Consider the following 20,451-nt stretch of genomic DNA (forward strand, 5'->3'; position numbering starts at 1 on the left):
ACAACCAGTTTTAAAAACACATCCGGGAGGTAACAGTTTATATAGTTGCTGTTGAGACTGCTGGTTATTTGGTTCAGTAGTTGGCATAATTCAGTACTGTCTGTTTTCTGTCAATGAATTCCAGTGTATGCAGTCAGTGCTTCCCATCCCATTATATCTTTCTAAGGTCCAAACCATTTGTAGTGTAATATCTTTTAATAGTTTTTTTGATGCAAAATCTGTCTTCAGTTTACAAGCAATACAAGACAGACACACACGTTATTTGCACTTTTTATTATATTATTGATGCTCGAGCATTGAAGCACCTTGTTTCTCTTTGTTAAACTTGACTGTATTCAATTTTTTTTGCATTGTCATGTGATGCTATTTTATTTATTTATTTAATTTAAATATATGTGTGTGTGTACTAACATGTTTGGTTGGTAAAATAAATATGTTGTAAATTCAAATCAGAGCGTCTTGTGTGTCTGGAATGGATGTATTCTTGAGTCTATAAGGTAACAATAATATAATAATAAGATAACCTTGTTTGAACTGTGAAATGGGTTTGGCTAAAAGAAAATTTTGGTTTTGTCTATACTACTAGGTACTTATACTATACTGGGTTAAATAGAATTGCATTACTAGAAAGAGACTAAAATAAAATTTTCATTGACTAAAACTAGACTAAAATGTCATCAGTTTTCGTCGACTAAAACTAGACTAAAATAGTCATGGATGATTCTGACTAAAATAAGACTAAAATGCTCAGACTTTTAGTCAACTAAAACTTGACTACACTAAAAAGAGTATGAACATGACTAAAACTAATAAAAACTAAAATGACAGCTTGACACAAAGACTAGACTAAAGCTAAAATTAAAACAGGTTGCCAAAAACAACACTATCTCACTCCTGATTTCTGGACCATTTTACTGTGCATCCATCTAATAAAAGCAAAGTTCACCACATTTATTAGGCCAATATTGTCACCACGGGGTGCAAAAAATAAAACTGAATAAATTTCCCAACATTTCACTACTTTTAGGCAATGAAACCTCAAATTAGATTATCAAGAGTTGTGACACATACTGTATGTACTGAGGTACAAGAAAAAAAAAAAAATTAAAAAAGTATAGAAATATACAGAAAAATACATGCAATAAAAGAATCAAGTTCTGTAATTTGAAACTGATCTGTGATAAGCAAATACTAGTTAATAATAAGCTAGCCTCTATTACAGATCTTGTAGCTCCTCACGCTGCAGTAAAAGGACACAGTCACTGTCAAACCTGGACCTGCACAGGCATGTTTCAAATCTAAACCTGCTCAAAAAAGAAAAGGAAAACAAAACTTAACAATAAATCTTTCTAAACAGCTGTGTCAAAACTCCTGTAACCACCAGCAATGCTAGTTTCCCCAGTTTCATTTACAAGGAAAAGGAAACCAACAGGGAGTTTCAACTGCTCTCACACAAACACAGAGATCAGACATCCAACAGCAGCTGACTAACGCAGGTGAGTGCTCTTTTTTCCTGATCTCTGCTTTGTAAAGATTTCTCTATTTAGAAACTATTTGAAAAAGGTGAAAATAATACTTAGACACAATGCAGTTGACTTTATTTGGTTGGAGTACTCTGAACCTGGCCAGTCTTCTCTGAAATCTTTGTTGTGTCATAAGTGTACTCTTTCACATAGAAGTGAGGAACACGCAGTAGCATTTCCAAATTCAACAACAGATCCACATAGCCCCAACAACATCCACCTTTAGCCTTGAGACATGTAACTACTTTGTTTAATTTCTTTCCTTGGAATTGTGTTATGTATTTGTATAATGAAATAATTTATGGCGTTAAGTGGTTGTTATTTATCAAGTCAAAATACCATTATTGTTTCAATTTGCATATAACTATTCACATTTTTACCTTTGATCTATAAACCAGATTTATCAATCGTGACAATAAGCATTAGATCCATCCCTCATTACAAATACATGTATGGATTGAATAATGCAGCCAGTAACTTATTCAATATTGTTACAGGATGATGAAGATGTCAGGAAGAGTCACAAGTTGCTGTGTAGCTCTGTTCCTTACCCTGACCTCTGTGTCAGCTGTGAAAAAGCTCAATTCAATCAATGATTTGAAGAAAATCAACTTTGGCTTATCTGTGCCCACACACAGTCTCCTGCTGCTCCACTGGTTTGCCAACATTGTTGATATCGACAATAACGATGTCATATACTTGACCTTTGATCCAAACAATGAAGATTATGGCTCGCATCATTATGGCAACTATGAGAGGCTGCTGGACCCACTACCTCACGGAAATATGAGATACCGGTACTACACTGTTGGCAACCTGCATCAAAACTCACCCATGCGACTTCCATCTTATATCATCTACCCCCCAGCAGGGTATGAGGGAAGAAACAGGGACCGGATTATATTCAGAGTCAGGGAGCAGAACACAAGAGGGCAAGTTTTGCAGAGAATAGACAGAGTGTACATCACACAGCATTATGAGACTTCTGAGAATCAGGGGACAAGGTATGATCCAGACTATACGTACCAGGTCACTACCAATCTTTTGAGAGAGATCATGCAGTTTTCTGTGGGGGAAGACCAACAGTCACTGCCAGAGCTCAGAGAACGCTTTGGAAGTAACGCTGATGATTCCCATTTACGGGACATCAGAAACATATGGGGTGACCTTGCTAGTCTTGGACTGCTGGTGTTTATTGTGATCCAGGAAAAGTACTCCTCTAACAAACATAACAGACCTCAGCGCGCATCGAGCAGAAATTTACAACCCGATTTTGTTGTCAACATCCCAGAAATCAGACAAAATCACATGGAGGTTGACACTTCACGGATTTTTGCAAGACTTCTGCAGGATGAGAGGGATGATGCACAACTTGAGGTGACGACCAGCAGGAATGGAAAAGCCAGGATTGTTTGGAGAAACGTTCCTAAACATCGTCTAAATAATGGAGTGATGGTAGTGCTTTTCAAGAACAATGAGGACCAGGAAGCCAGCAGGATTTATGAGTCCATTGGGAACAGAGAATCAGGTAGTTGTGACACCTCAGTACCCCTGAATGAAGGCCTTCAGGTACGGCTGCATAAGGTGAGAATAGAGTGCTGCTTCTGGAAAAGGGTGGGAGAGGAGATATGCAGAGGACCAGAGTTTAAGAATCCCAAAGCAGTCAATATAGCAGGCTACAATGCAAAACTCCAACTCTTTGCAAAAGATGGTAAGGCTTGTGCTCGCTTATTCGTTAAGAAGACTTTCAGTGAGTGGAGGTCAGAATTTAACAAGTCTTGGGTTGGGTTCTATACCTCTGCAGATAAAGCCACATGTCACTATGAATGGTGGCAGTGGCAATGGGCAACCAAATTCAGACCTAGCACTGATGTTGAGAACTCCTCTTATGACGTCTATGAATATCACTCAGGTATGGCAATTTCCCCAGGAGTCGAAGCACGATTCATACTCGTGGATGAGGAAGTTAAAGTAAGCACCCCAAGCTGGAGGTGATGAAGACTACTAGAGATACACTCTAGACAATCTTTTTTACAAAATGTATTTTTTTTAAAAAAAAAAAAAGGTAAATTATCAGCCACATTACAAATTTGAATTTATCCTTGCATGATAATTTCTCATAAAATTAAAGAGTGTTCAAACCAGTGATCTCATTATTCTTAGTTAGAGTCTACCCAGTCCATAATCAAATAGCATGAGAGTTTTAAAAAAGTTAAAGAATTATTTGTGCTCCGTGTCATTTTCCTCTAGAGATAAACCGATAAATCAGACCCGCTCGACCTGTTCATACAAGTCAAGCAACCAGCCCCGTATCCATAATTAAACATAAGCTACACAAACACTCATTCATATTGTATTTATGCAGGGTGGTTTTCTGAGGTAATTTTACAAAATGTACTGTCCCATTGTGATGTGCCAACCACTCGCTCCTCAGCTCTCATTACTTGTTCATGCAATGCAAACAACAAAAAGGTAATTGGGGTAATCATCTGTCCTCCATCTGTCCTATGTTTTTGCTGTATGTATTTACAAAAAAAAACAACAAAAAAAACAAAAAAAGAACAACTTATTGGGGTTTTTTTGTGGGTAACTTAAATCACCCATCTCAGTGTGTCATGAAGTGCTCAGAGTTGTCAGGGTTTTGGTGCAGCCGTGCCAGTCATCTTAATTTCAGACTACAGGATCTGACTAAAAAACAGCACATCTTCCTCACCAAGAGATGAGGAAGTCATCAGTCTAATAATTGATATAGCGTTTGCTTGGACTGAAAACCTACAGACTCTGACATTTGCTGTAAACAACATTTGAATCAATCTTACCTGCCTGGAAAAATTACAAAACAAGATCAAAAACAACATGGCAGTTTTAAGTTTTATGATTACACAGCTGGACATTTGGAGCTTTATAGCTATTTACAAAATTGCTGTTCGTTAATAAAAGCTCTAAAGCTCTCTAAATGGCTCTTTTTGTATATCATAATGCACTGCTCTGGCATGGTCATAAAGCTCAAGGCTTTATTCATGCAGCACAATGTCATGCTCCAGCACATCTAATGGTAGTGACTCACTGATAATTAAATTAAATCCTGTGTCTGATAGAGATGAAGAGAATGTAAATGACTCCAATGGAAAAATGAAACAGATAAGTTAAGGATCTATGGTCTATTGAGGAAATCCTGCACTGTTGTTTAGTATTCTTTCTGTAATGTTTAAAATTGTGTGTTTAATAAACCACATTTAATGTGTCAGATCCATGTCAGTGTTTATTTTAAGTTTGAGAAACATTTACCCAGGTGAGTGTTTGTGTTTGTAATAGCATGTCTGCTCCACGCAAAACACACGCCCACTTTCCAGAGAGATCACTTCCAACCCTTGTGACATGCACAAGTCCTTGTTTCTAGCCAAGTCCCAAGGAGACCTATCAAAAGGCCTTTATGTTTGTGTGGAAGAGACGAGTAGTGTTTTAATGTGGTGAAACTAGGATAGCACTCAGCAGGCCATCACAAGACCAAACAGATCATAAGATAATGAGTCATCATTACAAACTGTTGAAGATTCAGCTTTAAGGAATACTAATCAAAAGTTCCCTCCCTAAGGCTGATGGGGTCCAGAGCCAAGAGTTAATGACAAACACACACTGCTTTGTAAATAAGAAGTCTAAAAGCTGACACTTTCGATCAGCTCTTCATACCAGTTCCTCAAGAAGTCCAGGTTAATGTTAGTCTACAGAAAACATCTTATTCCTGCTACACAATAAAAACATTCAAACATATACAGGGACTCTTGTGTTTGTTTTGGCATTGATAAATTTACTTATTCAACACAGAAGTGATATTCTCCATTCTGGGTCGAGAACTGAACCAAAACACAACATCTGTTAATTTGGTTTTAATTTCGTTACGCTTCCTCCAGGCCCAGCCTTAGTTTAACTGAGGTAACTGGGTCAGTTTGTGTACATGAAAGTCACAAAAAGTGTTAAGGATGCAACAAAAAATAATTTTTCATTTTTTCCTTTTTGATCATTTAATTATATAAGTAAGTAAGTTAGTTATCCCAAGGCAACGTCTTCTTGTTTTGTCAGACCAGCAGTCCAAAACTAAAAAGGTGTTTAATTTAAAATGAAATACAACTTTTAAAAAGCTGGAACCAGACTATCAGGCATTTATGTGGTTAATTAAACAAAATCTATGATTTATCTATAAGTAAAGTTGCTGCTGATCTACATTCAGACTACATGACGTAAGTTCTTCTTTTTGCATTCTTTCGCACATATCACATAATGTTACAGTCACGATAAAGCTTTACTATCACTGATTATTAACCGCACTTTTGGCCTGCCAGCTCACAATGCAAGACTTCACAGTTCAACCACAGAATTGTGTATAATAGTTTCTCAGTCCACAAGCTCACTCGACACAAAACAGAGCACATTGCATCATGTTGCATTGCTCTACTTCCAACATATGTCCTTTGCTGAACGCTCTACTTCATGCTGTAGCCTGGCAGTTAGTGGATGTAATTTGCACCAATGCATATTTTCAAGTACCTCCTAAGGCACTTAACCATTTTACAAATTCAACAATGCACACATGTAACACCAGACAATCTTTAGCATCTTTCAAGCTTGATAACAACTCTCAGCTCTGTCAATTTTCTTTCAGCTACAGGAGAGCTCGGCAGTGGAATAAGTGCCATCATATTACACATCACAAAAACTTTAAACTCAGACTTTAAAATTTTGTAGTTTTGGCGATCTCTCTCGTGGCATCTTTTCTAGTGGTTACGCAGTTGGCACAGATAAACTAACCACCACAATCCTTTTAACTCATTTGATGCATTATGATTTTGTTTTCTTGGCATTTATGCAATTAGCACAATGCTGCATAATAAATTCTATAAGGTATTCTATTAGGATGATGTTGAACTGCACTGCAACTAAAGATGAGCCAGGTTCAAAGCTCCTGATGGAGATCCCTGTGCCAATACAACAGTCCCAGTGAAATAAATGAAGAGCCTGTATTTTTATAAGAATCCTATTTTAAGAATCCATATCAACTGTCCTATTTGTTCTAATGCAGTTGGAAGTTTCTAGCCTGTGTGTGTGTGTGTGTGTGTGTGTGTGTGTGTGTGTGTGTGTGTGTGTGTGTGTGTGTGTGTGTGTGTGTGTGTGTGTGTGTGTGTGTGTGTATATAAAGTGCCACACCCTCATCTTGTTGTGTTTACCTCTGATAATGGAAGTCACAGCTCACATGCATCAATGTTGGCACCAGAAAATAACTGAAAAAACATTAAAACATTATCTCAGTAAAAAAAACAACAACAACAACAAAAAAAACTATCCCTTTAGTTTCAACTGTTTGTGGATCACACAGTCAGGGATGCAAACTGCTAAACCCAGTCATCCTTATTTATTGTTAGGTCAGTTTGTGCATCTCAGAATAAAGTTCCTTTTACCAGATATTAAACTGACTTTGTAGTACGTATCGCAGCAGCTAAGACAAAATTAATCAAGGTCAAGGTATGGACAGGAAACTAAGATGAGCTGTGTACAGAATGAATGAACACGTGTGTGTGTGTGTGTGTGTGTGTGTGTGTGTGTGTGTGTGTGTAAACATGAGATCACATCCTGTGGAAGCACCACAAGACTAGATACAGCTGCTCCCCGTTACAGCCAACAAATCAACTGAAATGGAGCATGTCATTGCAGCACCTTGTGTTTTATGGCACAAAAACAACCAGCTTAATGCATATCAGCATATTCATCAGTCTCTCTCCCCTGCACATGAGCACAGACACAAAAATACACAAAGAGGCCTAGAGGCAGGTCGATATGAAGGTAAATATAAATATTAAATTTGTCCTGTACAAAATATTCAGACACAGATTTAAGCAGAATTTGAAGTCACAAAAAAAACACATGTGAACTGTAAATAAGAAAGTGTGTTTAAAGTAAATAAACACAAACCACGGTAAGACTTACATTGAGGCTTCAAAGTAAAGTGCAGTCACATCCAGCCCACTCCCAAATTTAAACACAAGTTTAGATTTTTGTTCCACAAGTTCTCACATTGTATTCTACAAACACTCCCATTTTGCAACATATTTACATTCATATGGATCCCCATTAAATACCATGTAGGCCCTGAAACAATAAACTAATGGGACAGCCAGAGAAACACATTGAAAACAAACACTGCCTGTGTCCCATGGGATACAGTGCTGACACAAGCAGCAGCACAAGTAAACAACAAAGAATTAAACTGAAAAACATTCCCAGTTTTCCTTTCTAAACAATACAAAAATATTTATGCAAAAATAAATACTTAAAAAAAAAAAAAAAAGATATGCTTGAATGCGTGCGGTGTGTACTTGTTGAGGAAATGGAAAGTAAATTGTAGTTTTGGGCATGTCGTCAAAGCAGTGTGGTCTGTCGGTTTAGCTTTACTCCCAAATAACTGGAGGTTAAAGTGGGCTTTTCTCATTTTGTTGTCTCCCTGTAGAAAGACTTTACAGGAAATCACTCTCTCACACACATTTTACGTCTCTCTCCGTCTCCTTTTCTCCCTCTTCCCTTCTGCCCACTAACCCTCCTTTCTCCACCTCCTATCTGCTCCTTGTTTCTTCTCAAGGTTTTTTCTAGAGCGACCTCCCTCCCTCCACATACACGGCTGAGGAGGAAGATGGTAATCTGAGCCAAATGTGGCAAATGTTGAGACTTAATCCTCTCACTTTTCCTTGCTTATTTCCCTTCAAGTAACAAGACATTTTGCATGCATATATGCTTTCTGTTTCACCAGTGGTGGTGCATAGGAAACTATAGAAAAGAAATATCTTTAGAAAAAGGCAGAACTAAAATTAAATCCTTAGCTGTTTGCAAAAGAAGTGCAGTGTGTATTGAGAGACACAGAAAGACTACACACACACACAGCATAAAAAGTGGAAATTGGAGGCTTTCTATTTTTATGTAGAATGTTTTATGACCTCCAGATTTGGAATGTATCACCTCCCAGCCGCCTACGCCTGGATACTACTCCACCAGTGAGAGCAGCCCATGAGCACAGCTGTCTCCAGATAGCAGTGCCACACACACACACACACACACACACACACACACACACACACACACAAGCTGTTCTAATCGGATAAGAGAGGGAAGCATACAGCACAAATAACCTGCAAAAGTGTCTCTGCATACATCCAGGCACAAATGATCACAGTTTTTCCCACCATAACAAGAACCAGTCTCAAGCACAACTTCGATTGAAGTCTGCTTGTGAATTAAAATGATAACAAGATAAAGCATGCCACTGAAAATGGGACATATGTGCTGTAACCTATGCTCCTCAACTCCTTTAAACCCTGCTAATGGACCCTGGAGGCTGCAATTCATTATACACCAGCAATTAGGTTTCGAGATACCTTTTCATGCACTAAGGTGTTGCTCCAGAGATTACATGGGTGAGAAAACATTAGGAATCACCCTCAAAAACTCACACTAAATTTAGTTTCAGTCAGATCAGAGGTAATCTCACCACATCTTGTTTCTGAACCAACATGCTGGATGGATGGACCGACCGACCAACCGTGCCATCATTACACCCTTTTAGTTCTGGAGGCAAAAAAGTTCCAGATCATATAAGGCTTTATTTTGGGATGACTAGATTACATGAGTATCAGGAGTCTTGTTCTTCCACTGACCTGGTCAGCCTGAGAGGTTAAAGCAACAAAACAATGACTCACTGGTGTGTGGTATCTTACCACAGTTATGGAGCATTTCTTGATGTTTCGCCTCAGTAAAACCAATACTTATTGTGCAAGTTACTAGAAAAACATCTGATGCTCTGTTCGAGTCTGGCGTCATCTATGTACCACATGTCTTATGTTAGTCAGTAGTGACTCAAAGTAAAAAAAACACCTCTGCAATGACCAGACAAGGATAATTTTGCTTTCATTTATAACTTTGTATGTCACATAAGTTGAGCAAACAACAGAGAAAATTAAATCACACAAACACTGAAGTCAAAAACACCAGCAGTTACTAAACTTGCAGTATCACTAGCATCTTAATAGTAACCGATTAGTTGATAAAAAAATTTAAAGCTCTACAAAATGTACAGCTGCCAATCTCACACAACCTGAATTCACAGTGATTTTATCCTATACTTTAAGTCTGAATCCAGTGGTTGATTCAAGTTCAAGTGAGCTGGGCCACTCAGCTGCTTGCCTGTATGAGTTCAATTTTAACTGCTGTCCTGGGAGCGTCCCTGCGATTCTCATCATCACCCTCCCTGACCTACATTCACAGATCTAGACTGACAAGCTCACACGAACTCATGCTTGTGCTCGTGTTACTGCTAATTCACAGCTGCTTTTATGTGGAATAAAAAGGAACAGAAATCTCGAATAAATACAAAATAAAAATCAATAAATGGTTCCAATTTGTGTCATACTGAATTACAGAGCCCAGTTTGAAAGTAAAACTCAACATTAATTAGACAGTGTTCAGTGTGTAGATGTGACCAGACTGTGGTTTTAGAATGACGAGAAATATACTTGAATCAAGGTAGTGTGTTTGAGCATACACATACCAAAGCTCAACATCAGCGTGAGTGTGTTGCAAGATAAGGTTAAAATGAAATGGTTATAAAACAGAAAAGGAAAAGTGAGCAGCAATGAGGTAAAGCAATGATCAGATGATTTCATCATAACATAGTTGCTGCCAAACTGTTACAAGTCATTAGATTTAGAAAGATAGGCCATGTTGAAACTGGTCGCAGCAAAATTACCAAAGACTGTCAAGTGGCACTTCAATCAAAAACAAGTAGACTGTACAGGCACAGGCTAAAATGCTTCCTTGATAAGTTCACTTCATTATAAAACAGTTAGTATAGGAAACATGCTGTACTGAGCAGGTACTCACTGTCTGTTGGTCGGGCTGTGGGGGCCTCTGTGACAGGCGACTGCACCCTCTCCACCCGGGGCTCTGCTAGGGAAGGCAGGGGAGCGCTAGGTGCAGGAGGCAGGTGGTTGTTGTTCTCCATTGCACTGTTTGGCACCAAACCGTCTGGCTGTCTGAAAACAGGCATCTCTGGCCTCCTGGAGGCCCCCTCAGCTGGGCTGAGGATGGGGGACGGGGGCTCTGCTCTTCTCTGGGGGGGCTCAGGGATCCGAGAAACTGGGGCAGAGGACAGCTGTGCATCCATCCTCTTGGGAGGGGCAGGCGGCTCATGGGGCCGTGTCATGCTGAGCTCTGCCCGCCTGTTTGTGGAGCTGGAGTTGGAGGAGCTGTCCAGAGCGGAGCTCCGACTGCTCAGGCTGACCTCAGGTCGTTTGAGGCCAAAGCGGGCGATGCCAGCACTGGGTGAGTTGTCAATTTGCTTGGAGGAGACCTCAATAGAGATTTCTGTGCGGCGGGAAGAAGCTGTGTCAGGGTTACGACCCCCTGATAACTCAATGCGCCTCATTCCGGTCTTTGGAGAACGTGGATTAGAGGACTCGGAGGGGGAAGATCTGGAAGAGGAGTAGTCGGAGTTGCGAGAGCTGAGGTCGTAGCTCCGCTGGCTGGATGTGGAGGAGGTGGATGAGCGGAGAGGGTTGGTGGTTCGACGAGACAAGGGTGAGGGGTGTGTGGATGTATCCGTCTCCTCCACCTCAAATGACCGCTTCAGCGCTGGAAAACACAGAACATTTGTGGTTAGACAAGAAACAGAACAGTCTCTTGGCCTATACAGATACTAAACTAAAAGAAAACAAAACATGATCAACAAACTGGAGAACGAAGGGCCTGAAGCACTTTCGTTTCTTTTCTTTTTGGATGCAACAAAATGTTTGATACTAAATACAAACTGCAGTGCAGCTACCCAACCTGTATGTACCTGTACCCAGCATGTCTAGGTTTCTTCAGAGACTTGTTGCAATTATTTTCACAGAGATGGAAGGTAATGTTTAGCCCTGCTTGATTTGACAAGGTGTAACTCAAACGTGAATAACTTGATTGTTTACAATGCGTTAGTTGTGTAGAAACAAACGCAGCTGACGATAAGACGCAGTGAGAGCCAACACACTACGAGGGAGGCACAGCACAGGCTCAACCGCGTGGCAACGACATTCAAATTTTACACAATGGTCATCACACTTGAGAACATTTGCAATCGAGCCGATGATAATTCCTGATAATTTTACACAGTGACAGTGACAGACAGTGAATAGCCCAAAATAAGTAAACTCCACTGGGCATGCTAATCTTACCGGATTTAACACGCTTCACGTAGCCCGATAGCATGGCGTTTGCGATTTCAAATCCGCTCAGTAAAAAAATATTCCTTTGTTCCCACCTGGTAGAGTTTAATTGTATTGGAAGGTAAGAACAACATCTGCCACTGACCGAGGAGGAGGACTCTAGTCAATTGTCTGGCTAAAGATTTGATGAAATTACACCGGCACTTCCTTCTTCTTCTTCTTCTCGATATATACCGTTACCTGAACACCTCGCACACCTGTTAACATAAAGACTAGCAGACTGACCACGCCCCGTGAGCGCTCTGATTGATCGCGCGACGCCTAAATTAGGCTACTATATTTCATACACTGATGTAACAAACTGAAACAGGTAAATTAAAATATTGTAGGATATAGCCGTAAGCTAACTTATACTTTTGGAGCGCATGTGTCACAAAATAGGCTATAACTCTTTTTTCCTTTTACTTTTCGTCCTTTATGTTTGGATTTGTATGTGGGTAGTTCACAGTAAATGTCATACTCTTGAAAAATTAACAGAAAAAGAGAAAAGACTCCATTTAAAACAGATTTTATCAGTTGAATGCCAATATTCCACCACCAGGTCCATGTCAGATGAGAGGGTGACACCCAGCTCACCTCGGCTCAGCCCAGAGAGCGGAGCAGCAACAAGTCCTGGAGCAACACGGCACCTGTCCCAGATAAACACCGGAGCCTGCACAGGCTTCTGGCCTGCTTCAGGGCTGACAAGCCAAGCACCAGCATGGGAGAAGACCCCTCTTCCTGGAACTCTCTGTTTTCACATCCTTGATTTGTTTCAGCAGGTTTTGTGATGAGAAGCAGCTAATGGTTCGCAGTGTGCACTGAGTTCAATGTGAAACACTGGTTTAACTGGGCATCTGCATCAGTGAGAACCTTTAACCTTTCCAATTTTCCTCTGTAATACTTTGATTATAGAGGCAGAAAATATTTGGTCACCTGCTGTCAACATTTTCTTATCTTCAGTGTGATTATGGGAATTACAGGTCAGCAATTAATGACAAGTTTGAATGACAGGTCAGCAATCCCACTCCAAGTAAGCAATTCCTACACAAAGGAGGCTTCTCCAATGCTGATAATTTGAGCAAAGCCTCCTGTGTATACCTTGAGTGAGCACACACTGACAGTGCATGCTTGGATATCTGCAGCCCTACTGAATCCCACACTACTTGAACATTCAGTACTTTTAGCATGATACTGAATATTCAGTACTTTAAATATGACATGTACCAGTCACAATATTAGCAGTAGCACTTTGCATCTTAATGGAAGTGCTCAACATTTTGGTTCGCTTTTGTGCAGAGAGAAAGATGAGAAGACTGATATCACTCTAATATCTGGATGCCAAAAATATAGCTGGAGTGACCGGCTGGTTATCTTAGCCTTGCATAAAGACAGGAAACAAGACTAACAGTTAGTCTGGCTCTGTGCAAACATAAGAAATTCCACCTACCAGCACCTTTAAAGCTCACTAATTTGCACGTTAAACAAATAAGATAGCTACTCCTTTAAACCCTGGTGCAACGTCCTAAAATGCTCGGGGAGTGGTTTGCCATGTTCAATTTTCTGGAATACCATAAAACTAAATTCCTGTGTGTTTACTGTATGTGGCAATTTTGGCATTTCTTCATTAAACCATTGAGAATGACAGGAAAAAATATAAAGAGAGACAAAAATAAAAAACATTGTGACTTCAATTCAAACTCTGACATGTATGTAGTGTACATCTCCACCATCACAAATCATTTCAGCTGTCTTTGACAATAAGGTCTTTGTGTCGCTCAGAATGGAATAACGTAATTTCATTAAGAGAAAATCTGGCCTTGAAATTTTCTTGGAAGACAGGGATGTCAATGTGTTCTGTCCTTATTTAAGTGTAAGAAATATGCAAAGGAATGACACACTAGTCACAATGAAGTTATACGTAAAAATCCATTGTATGCAGAGGTAAAGGCTTGAAATATCTAAGAGTTTTGTGTCAGTAAGGACAGGAAACGAAGCACAAATGCCTCCAATGAAAATCACTTGCGTTGCTCATGAATGTGTGATGCTCAGCTTTTAATGGCAAGCTTGAGCAGTGAAAGTAAGAGGCAAAGGCATATTCACGGTGCCACAGGCCACTTGAAACTCTGTTTGACTGTGATTTTGATATAATGACCTGTTTGCCGAGAATTGCGCTAACTGTGTGGTGACACAAGAGCCCAACACAGTGAAGTCCTCACTGACACGTTGGAGACACAGGCCCCGTCAGTTATTATTCAGTGTCTCTCTGTAAGTGTGTGTGTGTTTAAACACAGCTGCAGAGTAAAGCAAACACAGCCTGGTCTGCCCTGGTTGGAGCCAAGCTCTCTGCTTCTGTTAACGTCACAGCATGATTAGGTGTGTGTGTGTGTGTGTGTGTGTGTGTGTGTGTGTGTGTGTGTGTGTGTGTGTGTGTTTGAAAGGGGATAGATGAGGAGGTCACACATTAATATCTCTCTTTTCTCTGTGGCACTGTTACTTGCCTCTGTGCATGTCTCAGTGATTGTCTATGTGCCTGTATGATGGCATACAATGCTGTATATTTGTGTCTGCATTACAGTTTGTGTGTGTGCACAGGTTTTTATCAGTTTGTGTTTGTGTGTGCAATTTCAAGGACAAAGCCATTTGATCCACACTTGCTGTACTCTGCTGCTGCTCTGAGGTGATAGCAGTGATCAAAGACCTTCCAACCAAGCTAAGATAATACTAATGAGCACCAATGTGAACCAAATGTTAACCTCTGTCTCAGGCTCTTTCCATTAGCTCTCCCTTCTTCCCATTACCTCTCATTTCACCTGGAATTGAAGTAAAATCTGCTTTGAAGATTTCTGAACCCCATTCATCTTGGACTCAGTAAACAATATAGCGTAAACTTACTCGCAGACGCTACCGCCAAATAAGGAAGACACTGCAGCCAAACATGATGTTTTTCAACTATAACTCAGATGTCAGATACGGGATGAGTCCATGTAGTGTATTGAAACATGGTTAAACAGCCAGAAAATCACAAGATGTTGATACTCTGTTCTCCAGTGTAGCATGTACTGTATGAGCACCACATGGACATTCTCTACGCCTCTCTGAGCATGACAGTAGATGAGTCGGACGGGTCAACAAGATGTAGTGCTGACTTTTGTCTTCAGCTCTTGAGGGAAACTGAGAATCACTGAATCACGCAGGCATTTTGTCAAACTGATAATTAAACTAAATTTGCTTCCAAGAGCTACAAAGTACAATCTCCAAACTGTGACTAACGTCCCAATCAACCATCAAGCTATGCTCCACTAAAGTGATCCAGTAGAGTTTTTCACCTCTTGTGGCATTATGACGCTGTTTTTTAAAGTTTTTTTTTTTTAATTAGCAGCACCTGTTTGTTTTGTGTGTACACAGGAAGATACAATACAGTAACACTGTGTTCTTGAATAAAACTGAACGCAAAAATACACTTTTGTTTGACTAGAAAACTCCGCAGGGCACATGTAATGTGCTGGTATGAGGGCAAGTTAAAAAAAAATTTCGGTTAGTTTTCATTGTTAGTGAAAGAGAGCACCAGTCCATTAGGTTCAAATTGTCTTCACTCACACAAGGGATTCTCAGGAAATGAAGCACATGTGTAATAGTGTTACTGTTTGCACGATCCACTTCAGTCTTCGCTGCTTGCTTGCCTACAGCCATATCAGAACTGTATTAAGTTGCAAACCCATTATTTCCTACTGCCACTGCTTCACATCAAAGGCACACAAATTACAAAATACAGGGTAGCTTTTATTGTGAAGGAGTCATAAGAATTCAATTGAATTTGTCACCAAGTAACCACTAAAAATGCATTGAAAAGACAAGTTTTCAGAGCTTCAGGTGAAAGGCTGCACACCTTCCACTACTTAATAAGGTAACCAACTGTTTTGATTGCCTGCTCTATAAACAGATATACCGGTTGTCCTCCTGTTGAAATAGCTACTCAAGGAGTGTTTTCTGTAGTATTAATCCACAGTGGCCCACAATCCACAGCGTTACCACAGTAACCACAGATTGCTGATAAAACAACCAGAACTGAAATCTTAAGGATCATAACTTTATGGCAATATTTTAAAACATAGCCAGTTTGACATGTTGAGCGCTCACAACTAGAGTCACTTACCCTCTTCTCTCTGAAAAAAGGTTCTGCAGTTTACCACAGTAGCCTAAATAAGCTCTGCATGTCAAAAAGTGCGTTGGACCAGCTGGCATAAGAGCATCTGGCCCTTAAATAGTCTCAAAGCCCAACTCTCTTTCCTGGAGGTGTATGTTACAGTTGTCAAACACACTTTCCATTCCCTGCAGAAACAAAAAACACTTTCTACTCAATATACGAAAGAAAATCTTTCATCACAGCCTAGTTGTTTTTAGCAATAGCATGGAGCCCATTGATAACTCTGGGGTCTTGCCTGGGGTTGGCATCGGTGCAGGTTTCGCTCCACGTGTCCAACAGGGAGAAAAACAGCAAGGAGTACCTTAAAAGCCTAACAAAGACCTGCTGTGTTCGCATTACCCCAGAGTGACCCTTGGTGCTTCCTAGGAGCACGGATGCTGCTGGCGTCATTAGCAGGAAACCTGTACTAGCTGGTGACTACAGAGAGACCTGATAATCCTGATAAGGATGGAGACCCCTGAGCACGGTTATCATCAGCTTCTGTCAGAGGATGCTTCCTCACACACAAGCTCTGTCAGCGAGGCTCCTCGAGGGTTTTGTCACAAAACTGAGACTTAATGGTTAAAATCAATTGCACATTAACCCCCGTACGGCTGTTCTTTGACAACCAGAAATAGTTCTACCAATGGTCCTTAATAACACAGTTTCAGTGCATTACGTGTTACAGAGCACCAACTGACTTACAGTCCCTGAAAAAATCCAAAGCCACAGCTAAGTGGCAGTTGGATTATAATAACAGTTTTCATTTTGAAAGGCATTTCAGTTCCTACCATGATCCCTCGTCAAATTTCTCGCCGTCACCATTAAGGAGTTTTGTCCTCTGAAATAAGGTGTGTTCCCTAATTTAAAAGAGATTGTTTAAAGTGCTCTGCATATGATTAAAGAGCAGTAAGTATAGCAGCAACCTGGTCGTAAACTGGAATGACAAATTCTATATATGTTTCAGGGTAAAATGTTTCATGTACATTGTGTTTATACATTAGAGTAATTAAAAAGCACTTGTGGAAACTGAATACACCAGACAAAGCAATAGAAGCTCAAGAAGGTGCTCTATATTTTTCAATACTTCCCATATATGGTGATTGAATTTAGCTTTATCTCATCACTGACTGTCAAAACGTTTGTTACAGTAAATGGTTGGTGAGCGCCATGCAGGCCGGGCCCTATGGAGATCTGTAAAAAGAGGCCCGGCTGTGCTCAGATCCACTCCTTCGCTGCCTACCCCGACATTTTCACCCACCACAGAAATCTGTTCCTGTGGAATTTCCTCTCACTGCACCAGCGAATGCCCTTCACATGCAGCTTAGAGATACAGAGAGAGAGAAGAGAGAGAACTGAGAGAGAAGAGACTCAGAATCAGAATCATTATAAGCCAGCTATCTGGTCCATATTTGGGTCATTAAACTACTGAATGTATACTGTCTGCAGTCACTCATTAATATACTGTAGATGTTTTTAACGCGAGATGGAAACACAAGCGGCTGTTTGCAAGAGAAAAGAGAGAACAGGCCTCTTTCAAGGAGCAGTACAAAATGATGCTGGATGAAACTGTGTGGGTGCGTGTGTGTGTGTGTGTTCCTTCTGCTCAGCGGAAAAGGCCCAGTGGCTCGGTCAATGATCTGTGTGTTTGTGAGGTCACAGCTGAGGTCATCCTCCTCATGGGCAAGAAAATCCTGTCTTCTGTCTCTCTCAGCTTCTCACAGGCGTCATCAGCAAAAAGCATGACAGAATGAATCACACTCGCTATCCAACAACGGTGACGTGGCAAATACACTCACTGTTAGACGAAAAAACTGCTCTTCCTGCTGTCATTCACAATTTTACTGTACAGATTACATGTGGCGTATTGCACAAATAAGTGTCACATCCAATGATAAAATGATCCATATTTTCTGTGGTGCTTTAAACAGAGCTCTAAACATTTCACAAGCATATGATGTGAATATATTTGCATAAATTCACAATTTTCAAATAATCAGTATAATCAGGTGATAGTCACGCCTGTGAAAAGCAAGGTTCATCGTGCATTGAATATAATATTGATACCCCATAGTGTGAAAGATCCATGGTCAAATTTTCACACACACTTAAAACATCACTGTGTTATAAAGCTACCTAGTGTGAGTCAATATAACAACAACTCACTACTGGGTTAACTATCCATTACCAATGTTATTTTTATTCTACAAGATTGAACAATTGATGTGTTGGCTGATTTTCTATCCATAATATGTAGTGCAAAGAAAATTCAGCCATAGAAAATTGCCACAGATGTTTTCTAGATACAAAATAAATAAGTCTTATTCGACACTATAAGTGTGGTTTGTGGTCTTTTCCATACATAGTCCAAGGGATAGAAAATCCTACCAAAATTACCTGACTTAAATACTGTATTACCCAACTAACATTAAACCCAAACTAAGTAACTTCACTGAGAGTCACTGTGGTCACAAGTTAAAAAATGAGGGATAATGGTAAATGCTAAATGCTAATAGTGTAACAGTATCTCAAGTAGTAACAGTCATTGAGTCAATGAAGTGGCTGTAAAGCAATGTCCATCTAAAGTTTGCTAACATTAGCCTCTACAAGCTATTGATCATACCAGACCAAGTAATACTGTGGCAGCAAAAAGTTCAGTATTAAAAAAAGAGTCTGGTTGTTTCTCAACTGGTATTTGTGAGAGGAATAATTTCTTATTTCTTCTTTTTAAAAGTTGCATAGTCCCATTTTAAGATTAGCTGTCGTACTTGATTGCGATACAGCACATTGAAAAAGTCAGAGTAGCATGTTAATAGTCACCATTTTTTTGAAGGAGGTGTCCTTCTTTTCATTATGACAATGGCTTTTTTTCAAAACAAATTTCAAATGAAATCTCCCCTTGACTGCAAAATGCTTTGTCATATATGCCTTTTTAAAAGTAGTTTAATGCAATATTTTATGTGGCTAAAGTGGAATTACTGATTTAAAATGTGCCATTAAAAAAAAAAAAAAAAGCTCATGACAAAGCTGCTCAGTTACAGTAAGGTGAGTACTTTTCCAACCCTAATGCCTATCTCTTGGTGGGCTCTTGTAGGACTCACTGAGCCACACATGGCCATACATCATGGTGCATGGTGATGACATATAGGTATTACCACACACTCAGCCCAACCAGGGGCAACACACGCCATTGACAATCACAACAGTAGTCCATTATGCTGGTCTTACACATGAGCGAGGGACGTCTAAAAGCATGACTTCGAACCACATGGTCGAAGCACACTCCGTCGCCCATGATGCCTCTCTTTTCTGAATGCCACTTATCTTTCTGCTCTGTTGCACTGTGTAAGCAAGCAGCTTAAAGACTAAAAGAAAGAGAGAGAGGGAGAAGGAGGCAGAGAGATTCACCGTACATACCACAAGCAAACTGGTGTTGACAGAGGAGCAGCACCGGACAAGTGTGGATGCGTTCCTAATGGCTATGTGTTTGTGAGAGACAGGAGACAGATAGTCAGATAGACAGACAGGTTGGGGGAGAGGTGTTGGACTGTCAACCCCTCTTTGCAACCACCAGCAGGCAGGCCAAGGGGAGAGGGGCCGAGGATGGACGAGCTGCTGAGAGAGGAAAAGGGGAAGCACAGCCGGAGGACGAGGACGTGGAGGAGGAGGAAGAGGAGTGGGAGGAGAGGGATGACAGGGGGAATCTGTGGGCCAGGGGGGTAGAGATGAAAAGGAAGAGGAGAAGAAGGGAAACAGAGGGGGGGGGGTGGGGGGTGGGCCAGGTGTACAGCTGTATTGGTCACTTGCTGTCTCCGGAGTGCTCAGCATACAGTATACAAGCAGACTCATATGGCCCTCTCTGTGATGGAGGTTGCTCTAAAGAAAGGCTGAATCAGTTGCATGCTGAATGCAGTTTCTCCTTTGACACATGCAACCACATCTTAGACTCAGACACATACATGGCAACCATAACAAACACACGCCCATGCATCTCAACAAAAGTTAAAGAGCCATAAAAAGTAACACTTTAAGCATTATTTCCCTTCGAAAACACCACAGCTCACCACAGACGTCAACGAACCCTTCACACTCCATTTTTCCAGATCTGCGCGGCTCCAATCAAACATATGGAAACTATCTACAGTGTCCTCATGGCAGGGTTATAGAGTGCCTCGCTCCACATAGTGACAAGAGGAAGAAAGACAGTGGAGCAGCAGAGCACAAGAGAGAGATAGAGAGAGAAACTAACCTTCAAAGTCTGATATGATCCCTTCCAAGTGAGCGTTGACAGTGGAATCAGACATTTTGTGGAGCAAGTGTGTATGTGCGTGTGTGTATAATGCGAGAGAAGAGGGAGCAGGGTTCCCTTTCCCCAGCAAGGAAAAGTCTTCCTGAGGCGCAGTCCTGCTTTTAAACAAATCCCAAATTAGGAGCCCGTGCAAGAGAGAGGAGGGGAGGAAAAAAA

The 20,451-nt window shown here is 40.5% G+C and overlaps 2 protein-coding genes across 4 annotated transcripts in view; one reads left to right on the top strand and one right to left on the bottom strand.

Moving 5' to 3' along the window:
* The window catches only part of LOC111227068 (septin-9-like), an 81,156-nt gene that overhangs the window by 36,723 nt on the left and 23,982 nt on the right, over positions 1–20,451 (bottom strand). For 2 of the 3 annotated variants that reach the window (XM_022752447.1, XM_022752449.1), the window contains one exon: positions 10,443–11,192. In XM_022752447.1, the coding sequence (XP_022608168.1) occupies positions 10,443–11,192 (750 nt within the window). Of the gene's footprint in view, positions 1–10,442; positions 11,193–20,235; positions 20,447–20,451 lie in introns of those variants that run through there. The other variant, XM_022752448.1, reaches the window with a different exon arrangement.
* LOC111227069 lies at positions 1,266–4,770 on the top strand. The gene is made up of 2 exons (XM_022752454.1): positions 1,266–1,496; positions 2,021–4,770. The coding sequence occupies exon 2, from the start codon at positions 2,022–2,024 to the stop codon at positions 3,516–3,518; it is 1,497 nt and encodes a 498-aa protein (XP_022608175.1). The 5' UTR covers positions 1,266–1,496; position 2,021; the 3' UTR covers positions 3,519–4,770.

Source organism: Seriola dumerili, unplaced genomic scaffold, assembly GCF_002260705.1.
Source record: "Seriola dumerili isolate Sdu_G_001 unplaced genomic scaffold, Sdu_1.0 BDQW01000169.1, whole genome shotgun sequence".
Classification (NCBI taxonomy): domain Eukaryota; kingdom Metazoa; phylum Chordata; class Actinopteri; order Carangiformes; family Carangidae; genus Seriola; species Seriola dumerili.

Coding starts and splice junctions, on each gene's coding strand:
- LOC111227069 (XM_022752454.1), top strand. CDS start 2,022: ATGATGAAGATGTCAGGAAGAGTCACAAGTTGCTGTGTAGCTCTGTTC.